The sequence below is a fragment of the Pollachius pollachius genome (genome assembly GCF_949987615.1).
Source record: "Pollachius pollachius genome assembly, chromosome: 10".
In the NCBI taxonomy this organism is placed as follows: domain Eukaryota; kingdom Metazoa; phylum Chordata; class Actinopteri; order Gadiformes; family Gadidae; genus Pollachius; species Pollachius pollachius.
This window is the reverse complement of record NC_136943.1, coordinates 5,538,073-5,564,947: the sequence shown is the minus strand read 5'-3', so window position 1 is coordinate 5,564,947 and position 26,875 is coordinate 5,538,073. Positions and strand designations below refer to the sequence as shown.

Here is a 26,875-nt window from a genome sequence, read left to right as displayed (position 1 = left end):
TCAGCATGCTTCATATGTCTCACCGGTATTGAGAGGCCTTCCAGAGAAGCCCTCCAGATACGGGCCAAAACTGGTCCTTAAAGTCATCCTACAGATCTGGTCACAAAGGTGTATCCAAAGCCTCAGGGAATTTCTTTCAACATCGGAATAACCAAAATTGGCTTGATTCTATATTGTCCGGTATATTCATATGTATTGGTAACAATGTGTTAACTATGCACAAACATTGAATTCCCTTTTAGCTCTTCATATTTAGCGTTAAATCAGAATATATATATTTATACGAAACAATAAAATCATGATACTGCAAACTGACCGACCACATTTTTGTTCTGGACACAAACACTATGGTATGAAACTATGGTTTGACAAATTAGCCAATCACTGCTGTCGTCTCTTCAGAGTAGCATACTAGGACAGGACTACTATTTGTTTTGACTACTATTTGTAGTACATTTGGCGATCAAATTAACACTGCGCGTCAAAACGAATCACACGTGACCTTCTGGCTCGTTGTGGTTGTTGTTTGCGCGGAGCCCAGGTGGGAACAGCATCCGTCAGAGCAGTTCATATTATCCACGGCCCAGCAGCAGGTACTATCCATTTAAAGGCGACACATCATTACGGCGCTGATAGCCAACAGATGGTGATACATTGCCTGTTGATGCCGCTGCGGCTTCCTGACCAATTCAGGAAGAAGCGCATGCCATAAACTTCTGCAGGCCAATCGATTAGTTTGGAGTTTGGGTTGTATGCCTCTCTTGTTATTTTTTTAGGGTATTGTTGTCGTGTTGTTTTTGTTGTTGCTGCTGCTGCTGTTGTTTTTGCTGTCCCCGATGTTAGTTTTCTCTTGAAATAATATTACATCTTACAAGCATCGTCAATATTAAACCAAAAAATATTTTTATTTATATAACAAAATTCTCTCACTGCTCCAATGCAACAGTAGTTTTTTGACTTATTAGGGTGTTTTAATAGGGTTGCCTAAATTTTGTATGTGTTAAAAATGTGTTTTGTTATTATTATTCATTATATTTGCTTTATAAACCAATGGCGCCATCTAGTGAGGAACAAATATATAGCACCAACATTTTATCTTCGGTTAGCCATTTAGGAGTAGTAAGTAGTAAGTTATGGGCGTTTCTTCGATGATTACTGCCGTTGCTGTGAAAATGAGGGTGAGCCGACGTATCAGGCCCAGTTAACAAGCACATGATTAAATCTGCTTGGTTAAAAGATTGTTCAGTGATGATGGTTAATACTGCCTGTGTTATAAATCAAAGGCATATTGATATGATGAAGTCACTGACACTGGGGAACTTTAATAATGTGAATGAGTAATCAATGAGTAATCAAAGGAACTAAAACAAAATAAGGTAATGGTTCTGGGAAGGAACTTGCCAAGTTTCAAGACACTTGGCAAGTTACAGAAATGCTGCTACGAGCAAACACAAAGCAACTACAAAGTATTGTTAAAAGCTCATATGTAACAAAGTTGAACCTTCATTTTCCCCCTTTCGTTTCGCCAAAAAGAGGCGGAATTTGATGTTATTTATTTACTCATTAAGAACAACGTTCATCAAATACGACAGAGTCCTGTTCCCCGAGGAAACCTACAGCACCAATTCACTGGTAGGATTCGAAAACTAGTGATTCAACTAGGCCATCTTTAAAGATCATCATTATGTCAACCATTGGCCTACTGCCGGATTAACGAGTAATAAGGAAGTTAAATAAGACCTATAACTGATTTATAACAAGTAATAGCAGGCATTTTTCTTCTTAACTAATATATCAGATGTATCCAATAAAATCAATAACAATTCAACCATTACCATATGGCCAATGAAAACCACACCATGAAACAAAAACAGCCATGTGTATAAAAGCCTAATAAAAAAACGAACAAAGTTCAAATACCCTGTCGACATATCGACAACCACTAGGATACCCCCAAACTTAAGTGTTTACATTTTGAACGATGGCTATATAGTATTATATGATGACTGCCATGGTGGTATCATATTGCTTATAACGTCGTGACCATAGCCTTGTGATGCCTTTCCTATCCTGCAGCTCGGACCATGGACGTACCTATGTGGACGGTACATGCTCTGTGCTACCAACTGTAGCGTGCATCAAACCACAAATCCCTTCAAATGTATCCAAAGGTAGAAACGCCCCGGTCTTATAATTGTCAACAGTTTCACGCCACTTGTTGCCTACAATCCTGCGATCGACCGAATGGGAACCAACCACGTCCAGTCTACGGTTTCTATGCGGTTTCCAGGAAGTGAACACCGACACTCTAATCTCCTCCTCCCACATGTGAGCTCCATCGTACCGACCACGCGCAGTGTGGGGAAGCGAGAGACCGGCTGGAAAGGCAACGTCATTCCTTCTACCACCGAGGCTCGGCAGCCGTAGCGCAAGAACTAGATAGCGAGCGGAGCGGTGGTGTCCGAGGCAGGTACGGGTTTCATGAGCTGATACAAATGATCAAAAAAATATTAATCCTCAATATTGTTAATATTCTGTTTGGCTATTATTGTCGGAGAATACGGGGAATCTAGGTCGTCTCCGACTCCCGTCAGATAATGAATGGGGTGGACACTAGGGCCTGGAAGACCACTTAGGGCCTGTTTTTTCCGCGCACTTTACTGCCAGGGGTAGCCAGGGTAGAGTCTTTCCGTTACGGCCCGTCCATCCACCAGCACTGGTCAGGTGCTACACGGGACACCCGCCACTTGTCTGGAGAGGTAGACGGCTTGTTGTTCCAGTAAAATCGATCCTCTTAAGCCAAACGGGGGTGTTCGCTGTGTTCCGCCGTAACATTGGGATGATATTCTTCTTCTCTATCTTGTATTTTCAGGTGCTGAAGCGATTACAGCAGGAAGATGGCGGACGACCCTAGCGCGGCGGACAGGAACGTGGAGATATGGAAAATCAAGAAGCTGATCAAAAGTTTGGAGGCCGCCCGCGGGTGAGTCGGTGGGGTCGCGGTGTGGGGATGCTTACAAAATAGGTCAACCGCTGCAGGGGAGATGGTGCCGGCGCCGCTACAGCTGGATGTCGGAGGAGTGAGACGAATCTGGGAGTGGTAGCCTAGCGGCTAGCTAGCTAGCTAACTTGTCTTACTTTAGCTCCGTGTGCTAGCGTGCTAAACGCGCTACATACGGGCTGAGGCTCCGCTGCTGTGTCGGCACAAGATCGACACCGGTGGACAGCGACGAGTACCGAGAGGTGCCGTCCCCGGTGTGGGTTTTTAGGACAATCGAGGAGACCGTATGGTACCATGTATACATAGAGAACCCGGCTGGCGGGGTCTGCTAGTCGGCGTCATTTCTAGAAGCAGGCCGCGGTGGGGCTTCTTTGACAAGACCACGTTGGGGATAGGACCGGATGGGTGTACTGAATGGGTGTCCAAAGACTTCTACATAACGCACATAACAGTCAAGCTGTGGCGTGGGTCCTGCTACACGGTTAGATGATGGACGATTCACTTTATAATTCCTTGCGACCAACATAGCTTGTTGTTAGCCTAGCATTTTTTTTGTTAACTTTTAACCACGGTAACGAGCCAGCAAAAGCCGGTGGGAAAATTGTCAACTCTTGAATCTTGTCGTTGGTGTATTGCTGCTCGAAGTGAATAGTCGTCGTAACGTTATCTAATAGGATGGGTAGAACATGGAGCTGTTCACCGAGCCAGCTGTTTGTTAAAGAACAGCGTTCAGTCTGGTGTTGCGCAGAATGTGCTGTCCTGTGGTCTGCTGCCTGTCATGTTCCACAGGGTTGACCATTTGTCCTACATTCATTTGTTAACTATGTACAAGCAGCGTCAGCGAGTGTGCTTTGCATTTTGAACAGGAAGTGAATACGGACACAATATGTGAAACATAAGTACAGTCCTTGGTGTCAAGGACAGATTGAATAGTATTCAATTGAAGTACCATCGTCATTTCCTCTTACCCTTCAGTTAGCTTCCAGGTAATAGGTGAAACCAGACTTTGGTCTTTCTTATATTTAAAGTATTGGATTTTTGAATCTTGGAGAGTAATTCAGCCATTGTCCTCATTGACAATAAACACATTCATTTTCCAACCTTGATCATTACAGTGTTTTAACAACAATGTGAAATGTTTTTCTCAGTACCTATTCAGCAATTGGGATTATGATTAGAGGCTTTCTGTATAACAGTAGCCTATGCCTATACATTTTGAATAAAGAGAAATACCATCACTTTACCAAAAAGGTGAATTGCCTTTCTCTTTACCTCTCCAAGAATTGGGCTAAAGATTATAGGCTTTCTGCCTATCTTATGCATGTTTTTTTGTACACTAGGCCAGAATCTAAGAGCAGTTCCTTTTTTACCCGATAATTACAGTGCAATGTTGAGTGGGATCAGCATAATTATTGTGGTGATTCTTTTCAGGCTTTTGTGCTTTTGGGGTGTTATTACATACTTGTGGCCGAGTGTAACGTGTGTTGAAGTCCTATTGTGTGTTTTTGTATTTCTGCTGTAGCATATACCTAACAGCAGTTCCCCTTTTGTTGTCTCGACAGTAACGGGACCAGTATGATCTCACTGATCATTCCCCCTAAGGACCAGATATCGAGAGTGGCCAAGATGTTGGCGGATGAGTTTGGAACGGCCTCCAACATCAAGAGCAGAGTCAACAGACTGTCGGTGCTTGGGGCCATCACCTCTGTACAGCAGAGGCTAAAACTCTACAATAAAGGTACATTGGGATGATAGAATTTCTCCATCTCCATTTGCTGGGTTTTTCAGGTTCTGTTGTATTCTTCTATGGATTCATTCCTTTTCATATAGACATTACTGTTCAAAAGTTTAAGGTCACCCAGACAATTCATGTTTTCCATAAAAACTCACACTTTTATTCAGCGTTAACGTCACCCAGGCAGTTTAAGTTGAGTTGGATATGAATAGGTTTCATCAATTGATTCATCATTTGGTTTTTAGTTTAGTAACATGCACTGCCATGTCGCATTTTTATAATTTGTTACGCCCAATCTCTCATGCATTGGTAGACCTGGACTTAAGTCTCCTCTCATAATATCAGACGGGTTCCTTGGCGTGTACGTTAATTCGCTTTATCCTCCAATAATAATGACCACATTCCACTTCTTTAAAACCCATTGTGCCTCGTGGCAATGCTCCTCAGAGCAGCAGCAGCAGCTGCTGTTGTGTTTGCCGTTGCAACAGCTTATTATTTTGCTCTAATGCCCTCTCTGCCCTTCGCCCCCTTTAGTGCCACCTAACGGCTTGGTGGTGTACTGTGGCACCATCGTGACAGAGGAGGGCAAAGAGAAGAAGGTCAACATCGACTTTGAGCCTTTCAAGCCAATCAACACCTCTCTGTACCTCTGTGACAACAAATTCCACACAGAGGTACGAATGGCAGTCCAGTGTGCCTTTTTGAAACTTCCTTCTTCTCCCCTCCTTGCTTCATGGCACAGTCTAAATGTCTCCCCTTTGCCTTGTTCCACCAAACCACCCCCCCCCCTTATCCAGGCGTTGACGGCCCTTCTGTCCGACGACAGCAAGTTTGGCTTCATCGTGATTGACGGTAGCGGGGCTCTTTTCGGCACGCTGCAGGGCAACACCAGAGAAGTGCTGCACAAGTTTACCGTGGACCTGCCCAAAAAGCACGGTATGGCTCACAACCACCACGCCTACATGCTCACCGCCGTCTCTGCTGTCCACTGTGCACTTTAGACACGGGTCTTCCACACCAATAGCAGCTGTGTTCTTCTCACCCTCCCCATTTGAATATTTGTGGAGCGTTGTGGTCATTCTGTCCTTTTTGCCGCTTTGTCCCTCCTTTCATTCTAGGCAGAGGAGGACAGTCTGCCCTGCGTTTCGCCCGTCTGAGGATGGAGAAGAGACACAACTACGTGCGGAAGGTGGCAGAGACGGCCGTCCAGCTCTTCGTCTCGAACGATAAGGTCAACGTGGCGGGCATGGTCTTGGCCGGATCAGCTGACTTCAAGACCGAGCTCAGCCAGTCGGACATGTTTGACCCCGTAAGTCTATGTTTGTTGTTTTACAGAAAGCTGGACCAATGTTTCATGAACCCGTGTAGTGTAGACATGTTGTTGCGGCTCGGCCCCACCACACACTTGGCCTCGAGTGTGGAACTCTCCTCCCACTCACCCCCATGCTGAGGGATTGTGGGAAGGCTAGCATGCAGCACATGGAAGTTAAACTTCAGTTAACTTTAATGTGAATGAGCACTCGCGACATTCAGTGAGTGCTGGCGGACTATACAGACTTTCACTTCCTGGTTTTAAGCACTTCCATCAACAAAGGAGTAAATTCCCTAGCAGCCAACCAAGAGTGTGTGGTGTTGCCTAGCTATAAAAAACATTTTGTATATATATATATATATATATATATATATACACACACACAAAATGTTTTTATAGCTAGGCAACACCACACACTCTTATTTATATATATATATATATATATATATATATATATATATATATATATATATATATATATATATATATATATATAGTTGCTCTCCAAGTGTAAACATTTATTTTATGTATGCTTATTAAACTTCCTGTTTCTAATTTTGTTTTTAACCGTAGATGCCTCTGTTTTTATCCATTTTTCCTAACAGAGGTTACAAGCGAAAGTCCTGAAGCTAGTGGATATCTCGTACGGTGGAGAGAACGGTTTCAACCAAGCCATCGAGCTCTCGGCGGAGGTCCTGTCCAACGTCAAGTTTATCCAGGAGAAGAAGCTCATTGGTGGGTTACCTTCCAACTACGGGTCAGCAATTCGGGGTTTGGGATTGGAGACGAGGGATTGACGACTCTGCGGTTCTTCGTTGCTTGACTCCCTGTTCATATCTCTCCCTTCCCGTCTATGCAGGGCGGTACTTTGATGAGATCAGCCAGGACACGGGGAAATACTGCTTCGGCGTGGAGGACACACTAAAAGCGCTGGAGATGGGTGCTGTAGAGATCCTCATAGTCTACGAAAACCTGGACACGATGCGCTATATCCTCCGCTTGCACGGGGCTGAGCAGCAGAACAACGGATCCGAAAACGGTACCGATAAAAGTAAATTATGAACAAGCACTCTGTGAACAACCAGGCCAAGCATGGCTCATCCTTATTGCTCTCTAACCCCTGGTCTGATTATTGCCTTTTTAGACGAGAAGACCTTGTATTTAACGCCGGAGCAGGAAAAAGACAAGTCCCACTTCACAGACAAGGAGGTGAGAGGACAATCCTTACCTACTTAAATCTGGCCGCCGTTCATTTAAGTGGTCGGTTTGAAGTTTCTCAATGCACAATTATTAATTTTTTTTCTTAATTGTGTTCCCTTTTTTGAATGAATGAAATAGACCGGACAGGAACATGAGCTCATCGAGAGTATGCCCCTACTGGAGTGGTTCGCCAACAACTACAAAACGTTCGGAGCCACCCTGGAGATAGTCACGGACAAGAGCCAGGAGGGGTCCCAGTTTGTCAAGGGCTTCGGAGGCATTGGGGGTGAGTGTTTCTCGTCGACACTGGAAAAAGCCACTGCGAGCATTGGAAGTCCGAAGTGGATTTCCTTAATAGTTTAGAGGATCCCTAAACGGATCTTTGAAGCCAGATGTTGGCGGAGTTCAGGCTTTCCATTTCCCTTTGAACACTAATATGCCTCCCATGGCTCTAATGGGAATTAGGCTATAGAATAAGTGATTTCCTTTTCATAATTTATTTTGACTACTTTCCTTGATCTTGCAGATGATTACGTAGTGTCTTCATTTGCACTTTGCTGAGACTTGTCTTTGTATTCCTCAGGTATTCTGCGGTACAGAGTGGACTTCCAGGGCATGGAGTACATGGGAGAGGACGATGAGCTGTTTGATTTGGATGACTACTAGGTAGTCGGGGACTGATATTGGGAGGAAAAAAAAAGAGATGAAATGAATGAAGAAATAAGGAAAGAAAAAGACCTCCTCTCTTTTGCAGCAACGAGAGGGGCAGCTGAGCCGATCACAATAAAGACACACATGCCAATAAACCCGGTTGCATACACAGACATGTGCACACATTTCCAATATGTACACACAGGAACCCCAAAAAACACATGGCTGAAGAGGAGTAAAGTATCGGTTTCAGTCCAGAGAGGGAGACCACCCTTCCTGAATAAACCCCTGCCTTAGAGTGCTGGTTCCTTCCCCTAGTTGGATTGGACTTGACTCATTTTTGTTCATTTTATCCCCCTCCCCTCCATTTTGAATGAACACAACAGCAAGTACCCAGCGCCCTCGCTGTCCCCGGCCCCCCTGCGTCTGAAGAACCACTTTGGACTCACACTTCCATATAGAAAATATATTTTCCTTTCTTCCCTGTCCCCCGTCTTAACCTAGACCGTGTTCCCCTTCCCACCCTGCCCCCCCTCTGCTTCTCAATCTTTTTTTTTTTTGTTTTTTTTACTGGTTACTGCTGCTGTTGTATTTTATGAGAGTGGGGGATTTTTTTTACCTGGGTTTCTGTAGAGAAAGGGGGAACAAAGTATTAAATTTGAACTGCTGAAAACCATTTCTACATCTTCTATGGCTGTGGTCTTAATCCTTCTGGAGTCCGTTCTCAGGGCCGTGGCCGATTCAGCTGTTACTGCTTTGTGTTCCTCATTGGCGCAGCCCCTATTGTGATGGTACTCGCGAGGTCCTCCCGGGTTTAGTTTTCCGTTTTCATCTACTCAATGTGTCAAGAAATTTTATTTTATCTCAATTTGTTTTTGATAAAGCCCCACTTTTTGTCCTCTAATTTATCTTGCAATTAACCAATTGTGTTTTTTAAAATGCATCACATGGTCTGTAGGTCTTGGAGGAAATGGGTAGATGTATGGGGAGATGCTAGTTGTAATGACAGATTTTATTGACATGTTTTCTAATCCAAATGTCCATGGATGAATGCCAAGTCAATGAGCCCTTTAGAGTGGGACAACCTTTACATTTCCTTTCCGCACAAAACCATGTTATGCATACTGGTAGTACTCTAGCCAAATGTCTTTGTAGATTTGGGGTTTTATTGTACTGGAAATGCACTATAATGGGCTTGTTGATGGCAAAAAAATACAAATAGCATTGGCTCTTTATTTTGTGCCCGAAATGTGGACCCATCCATTATTCCCGTTAAACATAATGATAAATGGTAAATAAATGATTCAGAGGAAGATAACCTAAAAACTTCCCTGGTGATTATAAAGCCTACCGTGTCGTTTCGGTTATCACTCTGTATACCTGCCAAGGCTAATAATTGAACGAATGCAATTGGCTGGACCGGGAAGACATATTTTTAGCCATAACACATTTAAGGGCCATTTGCATTGCAACACACAGGGCTAGTATTCAAATTTTGGATTGATAAACCTCGGTTCTACAAATTGAACACCTCACATCCTATAGCATCACAGCAAACCTATGCGGATGATTGATCCTGCCTTGGCTTATTCCTCTTCAGGATAGCAACAGCATCTTCATCCATTTGCCCCGTTGTTTGGGGGAGTCGCCGGGGAAGCCTTGAAACCGCGCTAAGCCAATGAACAGCGGACATATTCACAAAGCGAAGCCCTCTTTGACCACAGTCCCACCAATCAGCGCGTTGTTCGTGCTGTGGGCGGTGCCCTCCCCCCACCCACCCCTCTGACACTGCCAGGCTGTGTGGCTGCTGGGCGAACTAAATGACGTCTCTGCCTTTGCGGGCGGCCGACGCAGGGTTGGGTTTCCATTTTCAGAGCGAGTTTCGGGGGGGAATCGTCAACATGGAGCCGGACATGGAGGACAAAACGTTGGAATTAATGGTGAGGTTTGTGTGTATGTTTCTCCGAAAAATTCTATGTTTTTATTAATGGTATAAATTAAAAGTGGGACGGTGTTTCTACTCGACGCCGAGAATGAGCTAAAGCTGCTCGTAGGCTGTAGTGGAGGAGAAAGGAGGGGGGAACCAGACATTTAGAGGAAGGGCCTCTGGATTACCGAGGCGTTTTGTTTAACGCGTTAAACGTCCTGTTGGAAGTCCGACAGGTTTGGTGATTCCGAAACGCCTCGTGTGGGATTTCTACCTTTTCCGATAGTGTGAAAAATAATGTTCAACCAGCGCAGCGGCGAGTGACTGAAGAGCCGTCGTCCGTCGTCGTCGGCGGCGGAGAGCGGAGGCTTCTCGGGGAAGCGTCCACTGCGGTGACGCTGCGCCACTGGGAGCGGGGCCCTGCCTGCTAGCCTGCCAGCTAGCACACACAGGCTAGGTGGCGATCATCCGCTCACATTTTAAGCAGGCACTGTTATTATACCTTACCCCGCAGCCCGTAGACTGGACTTGGTGTAACATTTTAAAATAGTCTCGTTGAATGGTCGTTGGTATTTAAATGTGTTGTTGTTCGCCGTAGGGGGGTGGACGCTTTTGTGTTTATATTTTAGAAAGTGCGTAGAAGGAAGTGTGTGGCTGCTGGGTATGTAGCATAGCATTGTCGTGATTAGCAGGTAGCTTCATAGCCCCCCCGGCTGACAGTCATGTCCAAAACTAGACCCGTATGTCGTGTAAACAGATACTACTATGAAATGAATGTTTTGAAATGCTGCCGGTTGTTGATCCGTGTTAGCCAGCAGCTAATCCGTTAGCGTCAACAATAATAACCCGTTTATCTACGAGCTAGCCAAAGCATCCGCATTATAATCTGTCAGTGAATACGAATGGGTCCAAGTTTAATATTGACATATTATTTGTTATTTGATGTCTAACCGGACGGCCAACTATTTTATTAGAGAAGACTTGGTAGAGAATACTCGGTGCACTACTTGCACTAAATCTGGTCCCAATCGATCCAGGCCTCGGTGTATCCACATTTTTGCAATATCTAAGACATTGGGCCCTAAACTATTTAGGATATCCTTTCATATTTATATATTTTTAAAATAGAATTTTAGTAAATGCCAAGTACAAGGACTTACAGAAGTGTGAATTTACATAGGAATATATTAATTATATGGTGTGCGTGAGCTTCTATAGTTTATTTTAAAATCCAAATGTTTTTTTAAAAATGTGTTCCCTTAAGCCAATTACTTTAAAGGTATGTGGTTTCTGATGTTTCTATACTAAATTGAATTGGATAGTACTTCATCCCCTAGTCCTTCTTATAACGGCAGGTGCTTCATTTTAATGGTTGCAATAAAACCTAAAAACCAAAAGGCATAGGGTCATATGTGGTCAACAAAACATGGTAAAAACTACATTCATAACAATTATTTCACTATATGGTTGACATTTAAGTGTCTGTCTGTCAGTGTATTAGTTTATGTGCATGGATTCTTTCCCTCATCCCCCAGTGTTAATCACTAACTACTCATTTGAGTGGTGATATGTGGGATAGATGGAAGGGGTATCTGTCGAAATGGAAAGTTGCAAAAATCTTTAAAATATGTTTAAAGTCTTATATTACCCCTTCCTCTTATTCCACATATCCCTCCTCGCATCATATCTAATAATGCATCTGTGTACACATTCTGTGCACCAGTTCACTTTGTGTGTGACATTGTGTGTCCCTACACTCACTGCCAATCTGTGAAGCTTTAATACTGATTTCCCCCTTTCCCACCACCTCCCCCTCTCCCCTAACCCTTAATGGTTACACACACCACTTTTTTGTGTTTCATGTGTCTAATCAACCCCCACAACCCCACCAAACCTTCTCCTGGTTTGAAACGTCCTCTTATTTTGATATTCGATGAGTCTTGTTGCCCCAATTCCCACCACCTCCCTCCCTCCATCATTCTTTTTCCACACCCCCTGGTCTGTTGCCTCTGTTCTTTTCTTTCTTCTTCTCCTCCTCCTCCTCTCATACTCTGTACCTCCTACTTCTCGTCCTCCTCTCCCTCCCTCCCTCCCTCTCTCTCACACAGTGCTCTGTACTTGGCTCTCAATGGCGGTGCTGCTCCTCGGTGGCTGAGAGTTTGTGTGCACTCAGGTGCCTGCAGTGCATCCCCTCCACCCGGGCTCACAACCAGGTTCTGCCTCTTTCCTCTTAAAATTCTGCTGCCCCTCCCTCCCTCCCTTTATCCCCTTCATGGCCCCCCTCCAAAGCCTTCCTTGGTCGCCCACACTTGACACGGGAGTGGATGGGCAGAAGGAATTTTTCCATTGGCAGATTAGTTCAAATACATTTGGAATAAAGCCTCGGTCATTAAGGGTAATGGCAAGAGGATATTGGGGGTACCACAGATTGGCCACCTGTTGACGAGCCATTTTGTTTCCTTCTACCTGCAGGTGTGTGGGCTTAAGTGGGTGGTTTACTCTTGAGAGGCCCCATGCTTGCTTGTCTGTCTGCTTGCCTGTCTGTCTGTCCTTTTTGTATGTCTTTCGGTCTTGCCCTACTCGGCATGTGAACCAAAAACCAGTAAGCTTCTCCAGTCTGCACTGTGTGTGAGGGAGGATGACAACCACGGCTGTGGATCTTTATTGGCCCTCAGCGACGTCGATCACGGCCAATGTTAACCCTTAGTGCTTGGGAAGCACCAGAAGGTTGTCTGTTGAACGGGGACGGTCAAGCTTCTGTTCTTACCATTTTGCCTGCTGAAACTTTTCTTTTGGGACCTTGGCTGTGTCATCATCCCTTTTGGGGGTCCTGTATGCATGCAGTGTCGGATGGGCAATATGGAATGAAAGAGTTTCGGACCACAAAAGTAGCAAGATAATGGCCTGATATGGCTGTCATCACAGTTGATCCACAAATACAGTTGCGTATTAAAAATGACAACATTAAATAAATGGCAACAAATTTGATATTTAGGTATTGTTCTTAGGTATATGTATTTCTTGTAACCAAATGCTTGCAAGTGGTCTCACTGACATTTAAAAGCTCAAATTCCATATTTGATCTCCCAATTCAGCCCAACGTGTCCCAAGGACCCCAAGAACGCAGAATTTCTTGAGTCAAATTTGTGACCATCTCAAACGAGTACCTGCGTTGTGTACCCGGAAATAGACCAAATTAGAAGCCCAACTTCAGGCGTGTCTTGAGTCGTTGTCATGTGTTTGCGTTCTAATTACCTTGAGCGATTGCTGTTGCATTGTGGGGGGTGATGTATCTGAGGCTTAAAGAGATCCTCGTAATAGTGGGTTATTCTTTGGAGCACAATGAGGCATTCAGATGTTGGCTAATGAGGAGCTGACCTTCCCCGTCAGCCCTCCAGGGTATCCTTAGTCCCTAATTACAACCAACAGCAATTGAAGAAATGCCACTGTTATGTATTATACACATGACATATTAAAGTAATTAATTGACGTATTCATATAGTTCTCCATGATGGTGAGGAGCACATTTTGCTTGCGTTTATGAGGCACACATCTGTGCCAAGATAAGGTTTTGGAATCGCTGCAGTATTTGGTGCAAATATTGAAAATCGCATTGAGTAAAAATAAATGTTAACCGTGGCGTTGAGAGCGTCAAGTCCTTTTTTATATGCATGACTATTCTATTTTACTGGACGCAAACCATTCAAGCTGTTTCTATTTAGCTTTTCCAATTGACAATGCAGTCCCGTCTTATTCAATCATGCCCATAAAGCAGTGGAACCAGGTGAAGTAAGGAGTGTTGCGGCCTCCTCCCATCGACTCTGCATGCACTCCACACATCAGATGTGGATTCATTACAGGGAAGCCTCTTTTGCTGCCCTTGCACCGATGTGCCCAAGGTGCTGTGATCTTTAATTTCCTGTCCAGACTCTACTCCACCTGCATCACAGACACGAGCTCACACAAAGTCTCCTTGCGTTCGCAGTGCCCCAGTCAGCCTGGTCTACTTCATGTGCGTGTGGCCTTCTGCGTACACGCACATGCAGTCGCCAGAACGATTGTGCAAGAAAAGGCGCTATAGGTCGTGTTGGCTTCATTATTTTGCAAGTGTTTGTCTGTGGTGCTGCCCACGCACACGTCGCTGCCTACCTGGCTGCTCCGGTGGCTTTGACCCGGGACCCGCGGCCCACCAGATGTCCCTATGCTAATGCCCCAGGGGGTCCCCTCTGCTCTGTTCCCCTTTCTGCAGAACACGGGCATGGACTCACAGACCCTCGTAGATGACCTGTCGCCAAAGAAGAACACCGTTCTCAAGGTGAGCGAGTGTAGAGGTCGTAGGTCGTGGGTTCACGGCCGTGGCCCTCATCAACGCTTCGTAGCATTGTCCCCGCCTCCCGTGTAATGGTGGGATACCTGGCTTTGGGGCGGTATGCGACCGTGTGTAATGAGCCAGCGCTGCGCTATTAAATGTTTATTTTATTCAAATAGCCTACATTGAGCACCCCTATCTACTGCTCAGCCACGAGGGAGGTATCCATGTGGTGAACGTATCACTGGAATGACACACATGTCCTTGACCATGTGTTGTTGAAGAGATATGAAAAAGGAAATGAATCTCTTTGAATGTAAAGAGAAAATTTAAATTTATGTCATTGTATTTGCATTACATTTTTACCATTCGTTTAAATGTTAGCATTATTTCGTTTTTGTTTCATCTCTGGCTTTTTTATAGGACTTATTCAAAATGTGAACATTTTGAGGTTTTATCCCATTTATTTTTCGCATGCTCATTAATGTAGCCCATAAAACAAAGTGATGATGCTTACACTTGTATCAATGTACGCCCGGCCAATGTACGCCCGGCGCTAGCTTTACCCCTCGTTCCTCCTCTCTGCTCCCCCAGATCAGTAACGGTCCGGTGACGGGCTCCCGCAAGAGGCCGTCTGAGGGCAACTATGACAAGGACAAGGAACACTGCATCGTCCTGTTTGACCAGTGGTCGGAGGCTGACCAGGTGGAGTTCGTGGAGCACCTGATCTCCCGCATGTGTCACTACCAGCACGGCCACATCAACTCCTACCTCAAACCCATGCTGCAGAGGGACTTCATCACAGCGCTGCCAGGTACACACGCATGGACACGCTCGCACAACGCTCACACTGACACACACACAGACGTGGACACAGACACAGTAGGTGTGTAGTAGTCTAGTTATGCGGCTGAGGAAAACCGACCCGCGCTTTATCGAGGTGCATCATGGAGGGGTCGTAACGGTTGGCATCGCAGCTCTACCGGGGGGGTGATGCAACCACATCCAGGCGGCTAAAAATACAGGTGTGAGCGGGGTCTGAGCACACGTTCCGAGGCCGTGTGTGTGTGTGTGTGTGTAATGTTTGTGGAGTCATCCAGTCATGGAACCACATTTCGGGACCCATATGTCACTCCGGGGGGGCTGTTGCTGTGGAAACCACCACTCCACTCCGCTTGACTCATTGGAGAATGATGAATGTTATTGTAGATTGAAGCCATGAGTCAGCATGCAACGTTTTAATTATTGTTATGTTGTGCAAGCCCAAATGACACAACTAGGCACATCTAGGTTACTATCGTACAGCACCTAGGGGTAGTCAATCTGAGCCTGCCTGGGTTGACTGAGTGACTGAAGGGTATGTAAAACTGTTAACAAGATGCACATTTTACACCTTTTGATCTTCTATATTAAATTTAGAAACTTATTTTATTAGAAATATTACTCTTTTGAAATCTTGCCTACCATTTTCATGCAAATCTTGCTAGACTGGAAGTTTTGATGAATGCGCCTGGGCCAAATGTGGTGACGTGGTAATATTTTAGTTCACTTTATCGCTATTCTCTTCAAAAAGCTACGTGCACAATACTTCTTCTTTTTTTTTTTACTCTGCCATCTCTACAGTGATTGCAAACTTCATATACGCTAACACTTCACAATAAGGGTAAATTAATGAATCGTTAAATAAAATTAATTATTGCAGTGAAAATAATTTCATTAGCAAAGGGGTAAGGGTTAGAGGTAAGGTTTGGGTACACCCTTACCCTATTAATGTATACAATTTTAAGTAAGTAACATGGGTTCGCCATTGGTAAACATGAACACCATTGGTAAACTTTAACCCTCTGTGAACGAGAACATCCTTAGCAAATGATTACTAGGCCATTAGTCAAGTTAACAAACTGTTGGCTAATTGTTAGTTAATGCTTGTTGCATTGACACGTTTTAATGAGTTGATGAGTGAACGTTTTACCACACAAACACACCTCAAACTAGCCCACCTCCTTCAGACTGAGAACGTCCCCCTCTCTTCTCACCCTCTGCAGCCCAGGGCCTGGACCACATAGCGGAGAACATCCTGTCCTTCCTGGACGCCCGCTCGCTGTGCTCTGCGGAGCTGGTGTGCAAGGAGTGGCAGCGGGTCATCTCGGAGGGCATGCTCTGGAAGAAGCTGATCGAACGCATGGTCCGCACCGACCCCCTGTGGAAGGGGCTGTCCGAGAGACACCAGTGGTGAGGATGGGGGGAAGGGGGGTCTGTACGGGGTCTGCCTCGGGGAGGGAGGGAGGAAGAGGGAGAGGGGAGAGGCTCATTGTGACAGAGAACGGGGGGATGTTTGCTTTACAGCGGGGAGGCTTTGCCACATGCTATGTTGCCGCTAGACCTGGGGTTGCTCAATACACAGAAAGTAGCGCCTACTGTTTCTGAGTAGTCAAAGGTTGTTTCTTTCGTGTGCTCGTAGTTGTTGCTCAACCCACAAAAGGATTCAGATGGGCCTTTTTATGATCTAATTCAAGGAATTATTAAACTTTGTAATCCTCCTGAAATCGTTCCTTTCCAGGGATCACTGGAAATGGGGCCTTAAGTAACTACTGCAATATTGAATATAATATAGCAATATCTACAGTACAGCTTACAGTTGATTAATGTGTTGTATTTTGTCAGCATTAAAGACAGTTCTACCAAATATGTTCAGTTGCTTCAAATTGTAAATTAGAGTAGATTCTATAAAACAAAATATATATTTATCAGAATGGCAATATTGCCAAAGGGTTGAACTAGATTAACAGTAATTACAGTGTTGGGCCAGACCACAAAATGAACAAAGGCAGAGCAAAGGGGATGGAGACAGAAATATTTAGTTTTCGGTCTGTTCTGAACTGTACCAGCGTTTCATAATAAGCCACCTCTCTCCTCCGTTGTTAAGATAAGGGGTCTTTGTGTTTCGTTTCGCTCCCTCTGCTTGTCTCAACCAATGTTGCGTTTGCCGTCACCCTACAGGGAGAAGTACCTCTTCAAAAATCGCACTACAGAAGTCCCCCCAAACTCGTACTACCACTCCCTATACCCCAAGATCATCCAAGACATAGAGGTAAGCCACGCACATGGTGTCCTGGCTTGATGTCCTCCACCCACACTGAACCTACAGCCCTGTCGATTCCTCCACGCCAGCCCTCTTTATAGGCGGTAGAATCCTGTGGTTAACTGAGCAGCTCTGGGTGGATGGTGCTTAAGCCACTTCAGTTTGACTTCAAAGCATTTTAAACAGAAGCGATAGTTACAGTGAAAAAGTAAGAACCAACCAGGTTGTGTGTTTTAAGTACCAGTTCTTCCTGAATGGTAAATAGAGATATTTAGGTCATAGTGCTAGATCTTGTTGCAACGGAATCATCTTCCTCATCTTCTTAAAATCCTTTTTTTTAGCATTGCCTAACCGTAATTTAAAAAACGACTATAGTGTCTTCTTTTCTCTTTTAAACCGTTTTGTATTAAAAATGAATACACTAAGGATTTGACCATAGATTTCACGAGCACAGCTGCTCCAACATCCAGTCGAAGGCTGACCCAACGGGCTGCTGTCCCAGTAGCCAGGCCTGCATTCCTGTTCCTTCAATGTGTCCTTACCGCTTACTCATGCAGCTTGATTACAGGCTATTAATAAATAAAGCCAAGTTATTAGCCCCCGCAATGAGTAATGCTATTCCAGTACTCCTGTGAACCCCCCCTACCTCACACGTGGCCCTGGGCCTTGCTTCCAACCGTCGACACCACCATATCCTGTCAATCACAGAGCCTTGCCGCAGGCTGCAACAGCCCCACAATTCATCGCTCAGACACGGTACACTCACTGACTTCCCTTAAGTGCTGACTAATATTCTCCCCTCCCTCCCTCCCTGTCTCTCTCCCTCGCTCCCCAGACCATCGAGGCGAACTGGCGATGCGGCAGACACAACCTGCAGAGGATCCAGTGTCGCTCCGAGAACAGTAAAGGGGTCTACTGCCTGCAGTACGATGACGACAAGATCATCAGCGGCCTTAGGGACAATTCCATCAAGGTACACCCACCGGCGCAGCCCGACCTCTGATCTGTGGCTGTAGAGGACAAGGAGGGGGGGGAGAAAGTGATCGCTTTGACGTTAATTGACCCGGGACTGAACGCACATTTGGCTTGCATTTATTCCCATTGCTGTGCACAGCCCTCCCCCTTCTCTCTCTTCTCTCTTTGTCTCAGTCTGTGGGCCGTGTTGTGTCTATTTCTCTGTTAAGTCTCAGGCCCAGCGTGGCTTATCGTCTGAGAGCTACTGCCGTGGGCGGCGCTGGGGTCCGTCCTGGTAGGGGGTTAGGACTACAGAGCAGGATTACCAGCATTCAGTTGGACTTCATACCACCCAGACCTCCCTGTCTGGCGCCGGTCTCGGAAAGTCTCTTCGCATTGATTTTTAATAATAAAAGCTCAAGGTAGAAGTACGACAAAGCTACTCTATTACAGCTGTAACTACTCGGTTCATATTGAACCGAGCAGGACTGACTAATAGCCCAATGAAGAGTACTTGGTCACGCTACCTGTACAGACTTGTTTGGTGGTATAACCCCCCCTACTCCAGGCAAACAGAAGCAGAGCAAGTTAAACAAGGGATACCATTGTGTTAGTGTGTGGGAGGCAGGTCTAGGTAGTTGGGTCTGGTAGGGTAGAAGATCAGACGATAGGGGAGGTGTGTTCCGGGGAGAATGAGGGGCATGTGGGGGGTGAGGGCGAGGTTGGTCAGGCTCTGATGCCGTGCCCAAAATGCTCGTAGTGCTTTTGTGCGTGGATGTAATGCTCAGTGTAGCGGGTGAGGAGGCTAAATGAAGCTAGAGCATTACATCGGTTAGAACATGCAGTGCGAGGAATGACCCAAATGTGATGTATGAACCTCAGAACCACTTTTAAAACCACTCCCCTTCGTTTGCTTTGATCGCTCTGTCCCATCCTCCTTACTGCTTACTTCCTCTCCCACAATATGTTAACCCTTATATAATAAGCCCATTTTAATATGTTGGTTTTATGTTAACCCTAATATAATAACCCCTTTTTAATATGTTGACTTTAGGTTAACCATAATATCTTGATACCTTTTAATATGTTCACTTCTCTCCATCCATGTTAACCCTAATACAATGACACCTTTAATATCTTCACTCCATGTTTACTCTAATTGAATAACGCCTTTAATATGTTCTTTCTCCACATGTGACCCTAAAATAATAACCCCTTTAATATCTTCGCTCATTTCCCCCCACGTGTGAACCCAAATATAATAACCCCTTTAACATGTGAACCCTCATACATAACCCCTTTAACATGTTCCCTCTCTCACTCCATATGTTAACCCTAATATAATAACCCCTTTAACATTCGAACCCTAATACATAACCCCTTTAACATGTTCCCTCTCTCACTCCATATGTTAACCCTAATATAATGACACCATTAATATCTTCACCCTCTCACTCCATATGTCAACCCTAATATAATAACCCCTTTAACATTCAAACCCTAATACATAACCCCTTTAACATGTTCCCTCTCTCACTCCATATGTTAACCCTAATATAATGACACCATTAATATCTTCACCCTCTAACTCCATATGTTAACCCTAATATAATAACGCCTTTAGTATCTTCACCCTCTCACCCAATATGTTAACCCTAATATAATGACACCTTTAATATCTTCACCCTCTCACCCAAGATGTTAACCCTAATATAATGACACCTTTTAATTTGGTCACTCTCTCACTCCATATGTTAACTCTAATATAATGACCCCTTTAGTATCTTCACCCTCTCACCCAATATGTAAACCCTAGTATAATGACGCCTTTAGTATCTTCACCCTCTCACCCAATGTTTACCCTAGTATAATGACCCCTTTAGTATCTTCACCCTCTCACCCAAGATGTTAACCCTAATATAATGACGCCTTTAGTATCTTCACCCTCTCACTCAATATGTTTACCCTAATATAATGATGCCTTTAGTATCTTCACCCTCTCACCCAATATGTTTACCCTAATATAATGACGCCTTTAGTATCTTCACCCTCTCACTCAATATGTTTACCCTAATATAATGACCCCTTTAGTATCTTCACCCTCTCACCCAAGATGTTAACCCTAATATAATGACGCCTTTAGTATCTTCACCCTCACTCAATATGTTTACCCTAATATAATGATGCCTTTAGTATCTTCACCCTCTCACCCAATATGTTTACCCTAATATAATGACGCCTTTAGTATCTTCACCCTCTCACTCAATATGTTTACCCTAATATAATGACACCTTTAGTATCTTCACCCTCTCACCCAATATGTTTACCCTAATATAATGACACCTTTTAATCTGCTCACTCTCTCACTCCATGTTAACCCTAATATAATGACACCTTTTAATCTGCTCACTCTCTCACTCCATGTTAACCCTAGTATAATAACACCTTCTGCTATGTCCCCTCCTCTCCACCGTGCAGATATGGGATAAGCAGTCCCTGGAGTGTCTGAAGATACTGACGGGACACACGGGCTCCGTCTTGTGCCTACAGTACGACGAGAGGGTCATCGTTACGGGCTCCTCGGACTCCACCGTCAGGTACGGACCAACACCCCCACCCCGGTCTCAACAACATGAGGGCTCGTGGTTGGATGTGCACACACTGAAGTGATCAGGGTGTGGTGTCACTCGTACCACGGGCCGATCATCGCAGGGGGAACGTTGTTAATGAATTGTACCGCTCGGATTCTCACTGGGAAACAATAGTCTGTGAGGGGAGCAGGCAATACAAAGTGAGTGAGATGTGGCTCTTGTCACCCTGCATATCTTCCCATGCTAATCATAAGGGTGTATGTTGTTTGTATTGGAAAGAGGCCAGATCTGTCGACGTGCTATTCTGGGCCTCGTGTGGGTGAGCTTCTGCTTGGTTTGACCAGAAGAAAGCTAACGCGGTAGCTCCCGCTGAATGCCGGCTCCACGGACACGACGGCACGTCGTGCCGTCCGCCCGTCAGATCCAAGTGTAGATGTAGAAGGTGGTCTCCAGAAAGAGTCGCAATCTAAAGTACAATCTAAAAGTGCATAAATATATCGATGACCAAAACATTGCTACTTGCCAAACAACATAACGGTTGTGTTCAAGGTAAAATTGGCTAGGAGGATATTGAATAACTAATATTGAAAACAAAATCCATGTGGGGTTTACAATGTCTCCACATTATCTGTAGCTGTTCAGTGCACTGTCCAGTAATGGCTTGGATTCTAATCACTATTGCGGAAAGCAATAATAATTATGGTAGGATACCAATAATATCCCACCAATACATAATGGTATGATCACATCAGATATGCACTTACCATGGACGGACACTTCCCGGATCAACGGGTTACACCGTTTGAAGTACTGGACAGCCCATAATAAATCAATGTCCTTCTGATGGAGAGATAAGATTATGTACAAGCAAGAGGCTAAAGTGTTGTGCTCTTTGCCGTAATTAATGCTATGAATGTGTCCTTTCCACCTTCTCTCCATCTTTTGGTTGTTTTCCTCCTATCCCTCTCCATGCTCTCCTTCACCCCCTTCTCATCCTCTCCTTCTCCTCTTTCGCCCCCACCTCATCCATTCTTCCTCCGCCTCCTTTCTTCCTCCTCCTCCTCCACATCCTCTCCCTTTCGCCCCCACCTCATCCATTCCTCCTCCTCCTTTCTTCCTCCTCATCCCCCAACTCATCCTTTCCTCCTTTCTTCCTCCGATCCTCTCCTTCTTCTCCTCCTCCTCCTCCTCCCCCCCAGGGTGTGGGAGGTGACGTCGGGGGAGGTGCTCAACACTCTCATCCACCACAACGAGGCAGTGCTTCACCTGCGCTTCGCCAACGGCCTGATGGTCACGTGCTCCAAGGACCGCTCCATCGCCGTGTGGGACATGGCGTCGCCCACCGACATAAGCCTGCGTCGCGTGCTGGTGGGCCACCGCGCCGCCGTCAACGTGGTCGACTTCGACGACAAGTACATCGTGTCGGCCTCGGGGGACCGGACCATCAAGGTGAGAGTGGGGGCAGAGTTTGAGGGCCGGGGTCCAAAACAAACTCCTTAATGTTTTGACGTTTGGGTCAATAGACCAAACACTTGAGGGGATCATTTTAGATGCTGTACCCGAGTGGAATCTCCACCGGCCAGGCGAGGGTTTCAATATGTTACCCTGAATTTTTAAACCTGTCAAATGGTAAAATCTGTCCAACATTAGCTGATTGCAGGGGGACCATTTCCTGAATCGTTCAGTCCGTCTCTACCGGATGGGTTAATGTTTCAGTCTGTTTGTTTATCTGTCCATTCCCCATATCACCCGGGCTCCGGTCAAGGTTGGTCTCGTCTGGTAGGGCGGTATGGTTGATAAACAGCCAGGCCTCTTAATCATCGGGTTTCGGAGTCGTATAATGAAGGCGAAAAACCTGCCAATCAAGATCAACGCATTATCTGGTTGTAGCCGTGTCACAATAAATGTTTGTTTGTTTAAGTAGTTCCTCTCATTCCAACAACAAGCGGCTCAACCACTTTCAGTCGGAAGTCCACAGCCGTATTCTGACTGGCTGTCCCTGAGATCACACCTGTGATTCAACATGACACGTCCTCTCGCTGTCGCCGCGCCCTCATTCCATAGCGTGTGTGTAAATGACATCGGCGCGTGACTCACTCTCGCGGCTCCTCTCGGTCTCTGTAGGTGTGGAGCACCAGCACCTGTGAGTTTGTGCGCACACTCAACGGCCACAAGCGAGGGATCGCGTGTCTGCAGTACCGGGACCGGCTGGTGGTCAGCGGCTCGTCCGACAACACCATCAGGTAGGTCCGGAGCAGGGTCCGGCGGGGTCGGGAATAAGAGGAATTAGGAAACGGGAACATGAACGCGTGTGTGCTTAACGTCCCCCCCCGTCTGTCCGTCACAGGTTATGGGACATCGAGTGCGGCGCGTGTTTGCGTGTGCTGGAGGGCCACGAAGAGCTGGTGCGCTGCATCCGCTTTGACAACAAGAGGATCGTCAGCGGAGCCTACGACGGGTATGTGGGTGGGGTCCCCCTTAAAGCCAGTGCTAACCCAAAGGGCGCTCTCCAGGAAGACTCTTGTATCAAATCAAAGTCAATCCAAAGGTTGAAAATCAATAAAGTACCTTCTTGATGAACCACAGATGGCTACTTGCCAAACACGATGATGGTTGTGTTCAATATAAGAATACGGGCAAGTTGGCAAAGTTTGTATCGCTCACATTTCCTGAACAACACTTATGGATTAATCTGCCACCTTGATTGTGATTAAAATTGCCATTTCCAACACTATAGGGGCTGAGTAGTGTACTGTACTTTTGGAGGCCTGATGTTGTAACAGGTGGAGGCCTAGTGTAGTAGAGGGTGGAGGCCTAGTGTAGTAGAGGGTGGGGGCCCGATGTCGTAGCGGGTGGGGGCCCGGTGTGGTAGAGGGTGGGGGCCCGGTGTGGTAGCGGGTGGGGGCCCGGTGTGGTAGCGGGTGGGGGCCCGGTGTCGTAGCGGGTGGGGGCCCGGTGTCGTAGCGGGTGAGGGCCCGGTGTAGTAGAGGGTGGGGGCCCGGTGTGGTAGAGGGTGGGGGCCCGGTGTCGTAGCGGGTGGGGGCCCGGTGTCGTAGCGGGTGTGGGTCCGGTGTCGTAGCAGGTGGGTGGGGGGGGGGCCTTGTTGTGGCTTTATTGTGTGACCCTGTTGTGTCGGCTCTTCCCGCAGTAAGATCAAAGTGTGGGACCTGCAGGCCGCCCTGGACCCCCGCGCCCCGGCCAGCACCCTGTGTCTGCGCACGCTAGTGGTGAGTGTCTGCATGTGGCCCCGCGTCGTGGCCCCGCCCCGTTGCCGTGTACTGAGCCCCCTCCCTCCCTCTGCTGTGTGTGTGGAACCAGGAGCACTCGGGCCGTGTGTTCCGCCTGCAGTTTGACGAGTTCCAGATCATCAGCAGTTCCCACGACGACACCATCCTGATCTGGGACTTCCTCAACGTCTCGACCAACGGGCAGTCGGAGGGACGATCTCCCTCGCGCACCTACACGTACATCTCTAGATAGCAGGTGGGTGGCGCTGTGGAGCTACTGCTCAGCCCCGGACGCGGCCGGCACGGGTGCAGCCGCCTTACGTTCAGGTGCACTCAAAGGGGCCTTGTGGCGTCCAAGCCCCAAATAAAACAGACATGGCGAGCAGAAAAGGAAACCGCATCGCGATGCGTAGTCCGCCCCATTAGCAAAAATGTGAAAAAGTCGTCACTATGTATCGCAACCAACTGAAAGGGGCCTTGTTATATTGATATTATTGTGGCTCAAAACACGCCACCGGTTTCCTGCCTGACGGTGATCGGTTGGTGGGAACCTCTGCAGAGGCGTTGTTGCTACTCGCGTACTCTCAGGTCCACGGAACAAAGCAGCAATCTGGGTTTAAGTGGGTCGGTGACGCAGGTCTCCCGTGCACCAGAAGGTCATTTCATCTTCATGATAAATATTCCCCAGCAAGAAAGAATGTTTGGATACAAAAATCCCCAGAACGGATCATTGTCCTAATACATTGTTGCAGGTGAATAAGGGGGGGTAGGGTTGTGTCTCTGGCATCCGGATGATAACTAACCCCCCTCCCTCCCTCCCTCCCTCCCTCCCTCCCTCCCTCCCCAGGTGCCACCAGCCGTCGCACCCTTCCTATGAGGAGCCCTGGGCTGATTGGCTGACTGGGTGCGTCTGTCGCGGAAAGGAGCTCCCCTCCACTTCTCCTCCTTCCTCCTTCTGGTCATCGCTCTGTCCGCCACCTCCACCCTAGACCTCCTCAACCACCACGCTTGACTTGGGTTGGGGGAGGGAGGGGGGGGGGGGAATCTTTCCCTTTGCCTGTTTCCAGTTTGCACAAGACACACACACACACACACACACACACACACACACACACACACACACACACACACACACACACACACACACACACACACACACACACACACACACACACACACACACACACACAAAACCCGGAGAGCCAACCCCACCCCCCCTCCCCACCCCTCACAAACACGTTGTCATCGTGGTCCATATTTATCTCCAGCCAAGTACTCTTTTTAATGACAGTATTAACCGTTAAGACCCCCACCCCCCACACACACACATAACGGCAGAGGCCTTCTAGTTTGGATTCTGCCACACACACCCCCCCCCCCCCCCCCCCCCTCCACGGACATCACATCACAGATGACTATACATCCCAGATGATATGATCTATAGGCGTGTAGTCCTTACACCAACACAAGCTTATGTTCCACCGCCCTCACCCCTTCACCCCAACACCAACGCCTGCAGCGGCACAGCTGGACAGAGGACGGCCCCCCCCCCGGAGCCCTGATGGGGGAGACAGTGACTCTTCACTCGGCTCTGAGAAGAAAATAAGATGGAAGGACGAAGAGGAGGAGGAGGAGGAGGAGGAGGAGGAGGAGAGGGAGGAGGAGAGGAGGGGGGTGAACTGGGTGTGTTGGTGGAGGGGATGAAGCTGAAACCTCGGAGGGGTGGTGGAGAGGGGTGGGGGTCATGTAGATGCATCTAGCACCCTCTGCCCCAGCCTCCTCCCCCTCTCCCCCCCCCCCCCCCCCCCCTCCCCCATCCTTCTCCCCATCTGCTTTCTCGACCTTGATCCCCATCCATCCATCCCCCCCCTTCCCTTCTCCCCCTCCTACCTGGCTCCTTTGCCCCCCCCCCCCCCTCCCCACTACTGGGATGCCCACCCGCATGGAGCCGGCTGATGGGTGGGTGGTGGGGGCTCACGCACTCAAGTTTGCGCGAGAGTGTGCGTGCGTGTGTGCGTGTTTCTATATGTGGACTTTTGAAATGGCGGGAACACAAGGGGGAGGCGACACAAAGAGACAGACGTGCATGTGAGGTCGCCGTGGATACAGCATCCCGGCAGGACCTCTGCTCTTTTTTTTTTTTTTTTTGTTTTTCTTTCTTACCGTTTTTTTATTACTATTTTCTAATTTTATTTGAATCAGTTGGTTCTTAGTACAAAAAAAAAATCATACTAAGTGTAGTTCTCACCGTGTCGTTTTTTTTTTCCTTCTCTCTTAACTGCTTCTTCTCTCCATCTGTCCCTCACTCCATTTGTGTGTGTGCGTGTGTGTGGGTGTGTATGAGAGTGCGTGTGTGTCTATCTCTTCTCTTTTTGTCTTTCTTTAACTCTATCTCTCTCTCTCCCACCCTCCTCTCCCCCGGCCTGTAACATGGACGTGCTTGCTTTGGTCAGGAGAGAAGCCGGAACTCGAGAGCTCAAATTTAGCTGTAAACGGAGTTGTCTTGTCAGAAATTGTGTTGTATATTAAAAATGATTTTTTAAAGAAGAAAATGACCTTATTGTGAATAAAGTACTTGACAGTGGTGGAGTGTTGAGTCAACTGTAACATGAGTTTCTTATCGTTTCGTTCTTTTTTTATAATAATCTTTTAGTTGCGTGGTAGTGATGAGGGATGGCCATTGCCCTGTGAAATGTAGACATATTTTGTGCATTTTATTCAAAAGTGTAAAGCTTAGACTTATAGATATCTATGGATAGATATATCCCTACCAACAGTTAGTCACTTTTAATTTGCTGTTATTCGTATCGTCTACCCTAGCAATGGGGTCATGGTCCTAGAAAGATCACGGACCGTAATTGTATACGCTGTAAACCGAAATCGCAC

General features: G+C 46.6%; 2 protein-coding genes across 8 annotated transcripts; both read left to right on the top strand.

The window, feature by feature from the left end:
• The first annotated feature begins 2,350 nt into the window (after nucleotides 1–2,350).
• LOC307082045 (eukaryotic peptide chain release factor subunit 1) lies at nucleotides 2,351–9,165 on the top strand. 4 transcript variants are annotated; one of them, XM_079745466.1, is made up of 12 exons: nucleotides 2,453–2,470; nucleotides 2,668–2,759; nucleotides 2,873–2,983; nucleotides 4,564–4,739; nucleotides 5,271–5,410; nucleotides 5,534–5,672; nucleotides 5,855–6,045; nucleotides 6,654–6,783; nucleotides 6,908–7,087; nucleotides 7,193–7,257; nucleotides 7,387–7,534; nucleotides 7,832–9,165. In XM_079745466.1, exons 3-12 carry the CDS (start codon nucleotides 2,898–2,900, stop codon nucleotides 7,912–7,914), a joined length of 1,338 nt encoding a protein of 445 aa, XP_079601592.1. In that variant the 5' UTR covers nucleotides 2,453–2,470; nucleotides 2,668–2,759; nucleotides 2,873–2,897; the 3' UTR covers nucleotides 7,915–9,165. The 4 variants fall into 4 exon arrangements, with proteins under 4 accessions (XP_079601590.1, XP_079601591.1, XP_079601592.1 ...); XM_079745463.1 differs by having other exon boundaries at nucleotides 6,908–7,099; XM_079745464.1 differs by lacking the exon at nucleotides 2,668–2,759 and having other exon boundaries at nucleotides 2,351–2,470; nucleotides 6,908–7,099.
• A 536-nt stretch (nucleotides 9,166–9,701) lies between these two features.
• On the top strand, nucleotides 9,702–26,573 carry LOC307081692 (F-box and WD repeat domain-containing 11-B). 4 transcript variants are annotated; one of them, XM_079744951.1, is made up of 13 exons: nucleotides 9,702–9,839; nucleotides 14,076–14,141; nucleotides 14,730–14,949; nucleotides 16,181–16,367; nucleotides 17,136–17,226; nucleotides 18,053–18,190; nucleotides 20,650–20,768; nucleotides 21,962–22,211; nucleotides 22,887–23,005; nucleotides 23,110–23,220; nucleotides 23,911–23,989; nucleotides 24,081–24,245; nucleotides 24,837–26,573. In XM_079744951.1, the coding sequence occupies exons 1-12, from the start codon at nucleotides 9,720–9,722 to the stop codon at nucleotides 24,240–24,242; spliced, it is 1,662 nt and encodes a 553-aa protein (XP_079601077.1). In that variant the 5' UTR covers nucleotides 9,702–9,719; the 3' UTR covers nucleotides 24,243–24,245; nucleotides 24,837–26,573. The 4 variants fall into 4 exon arrangements, with proteins under 4 accessions (XP_079601077.1, XP_079601080.1, XP_079601078.1 ...); XM_079744954.1 differs by having other exon boundaries at nucleotides 9,766–9,839; nucleotides 14,721–14,949; XM_079744952.1 differs by lacking the exon at nucleotides 9,702–9,839 and adding an exon at nucleotides 10,083–10,283 and having other exon boundaries at nucleotides 14,721–14,949.
• The last annotated feature ends 302 nt before the right edge of the window (nucleotides 26,574–26,875 follow it).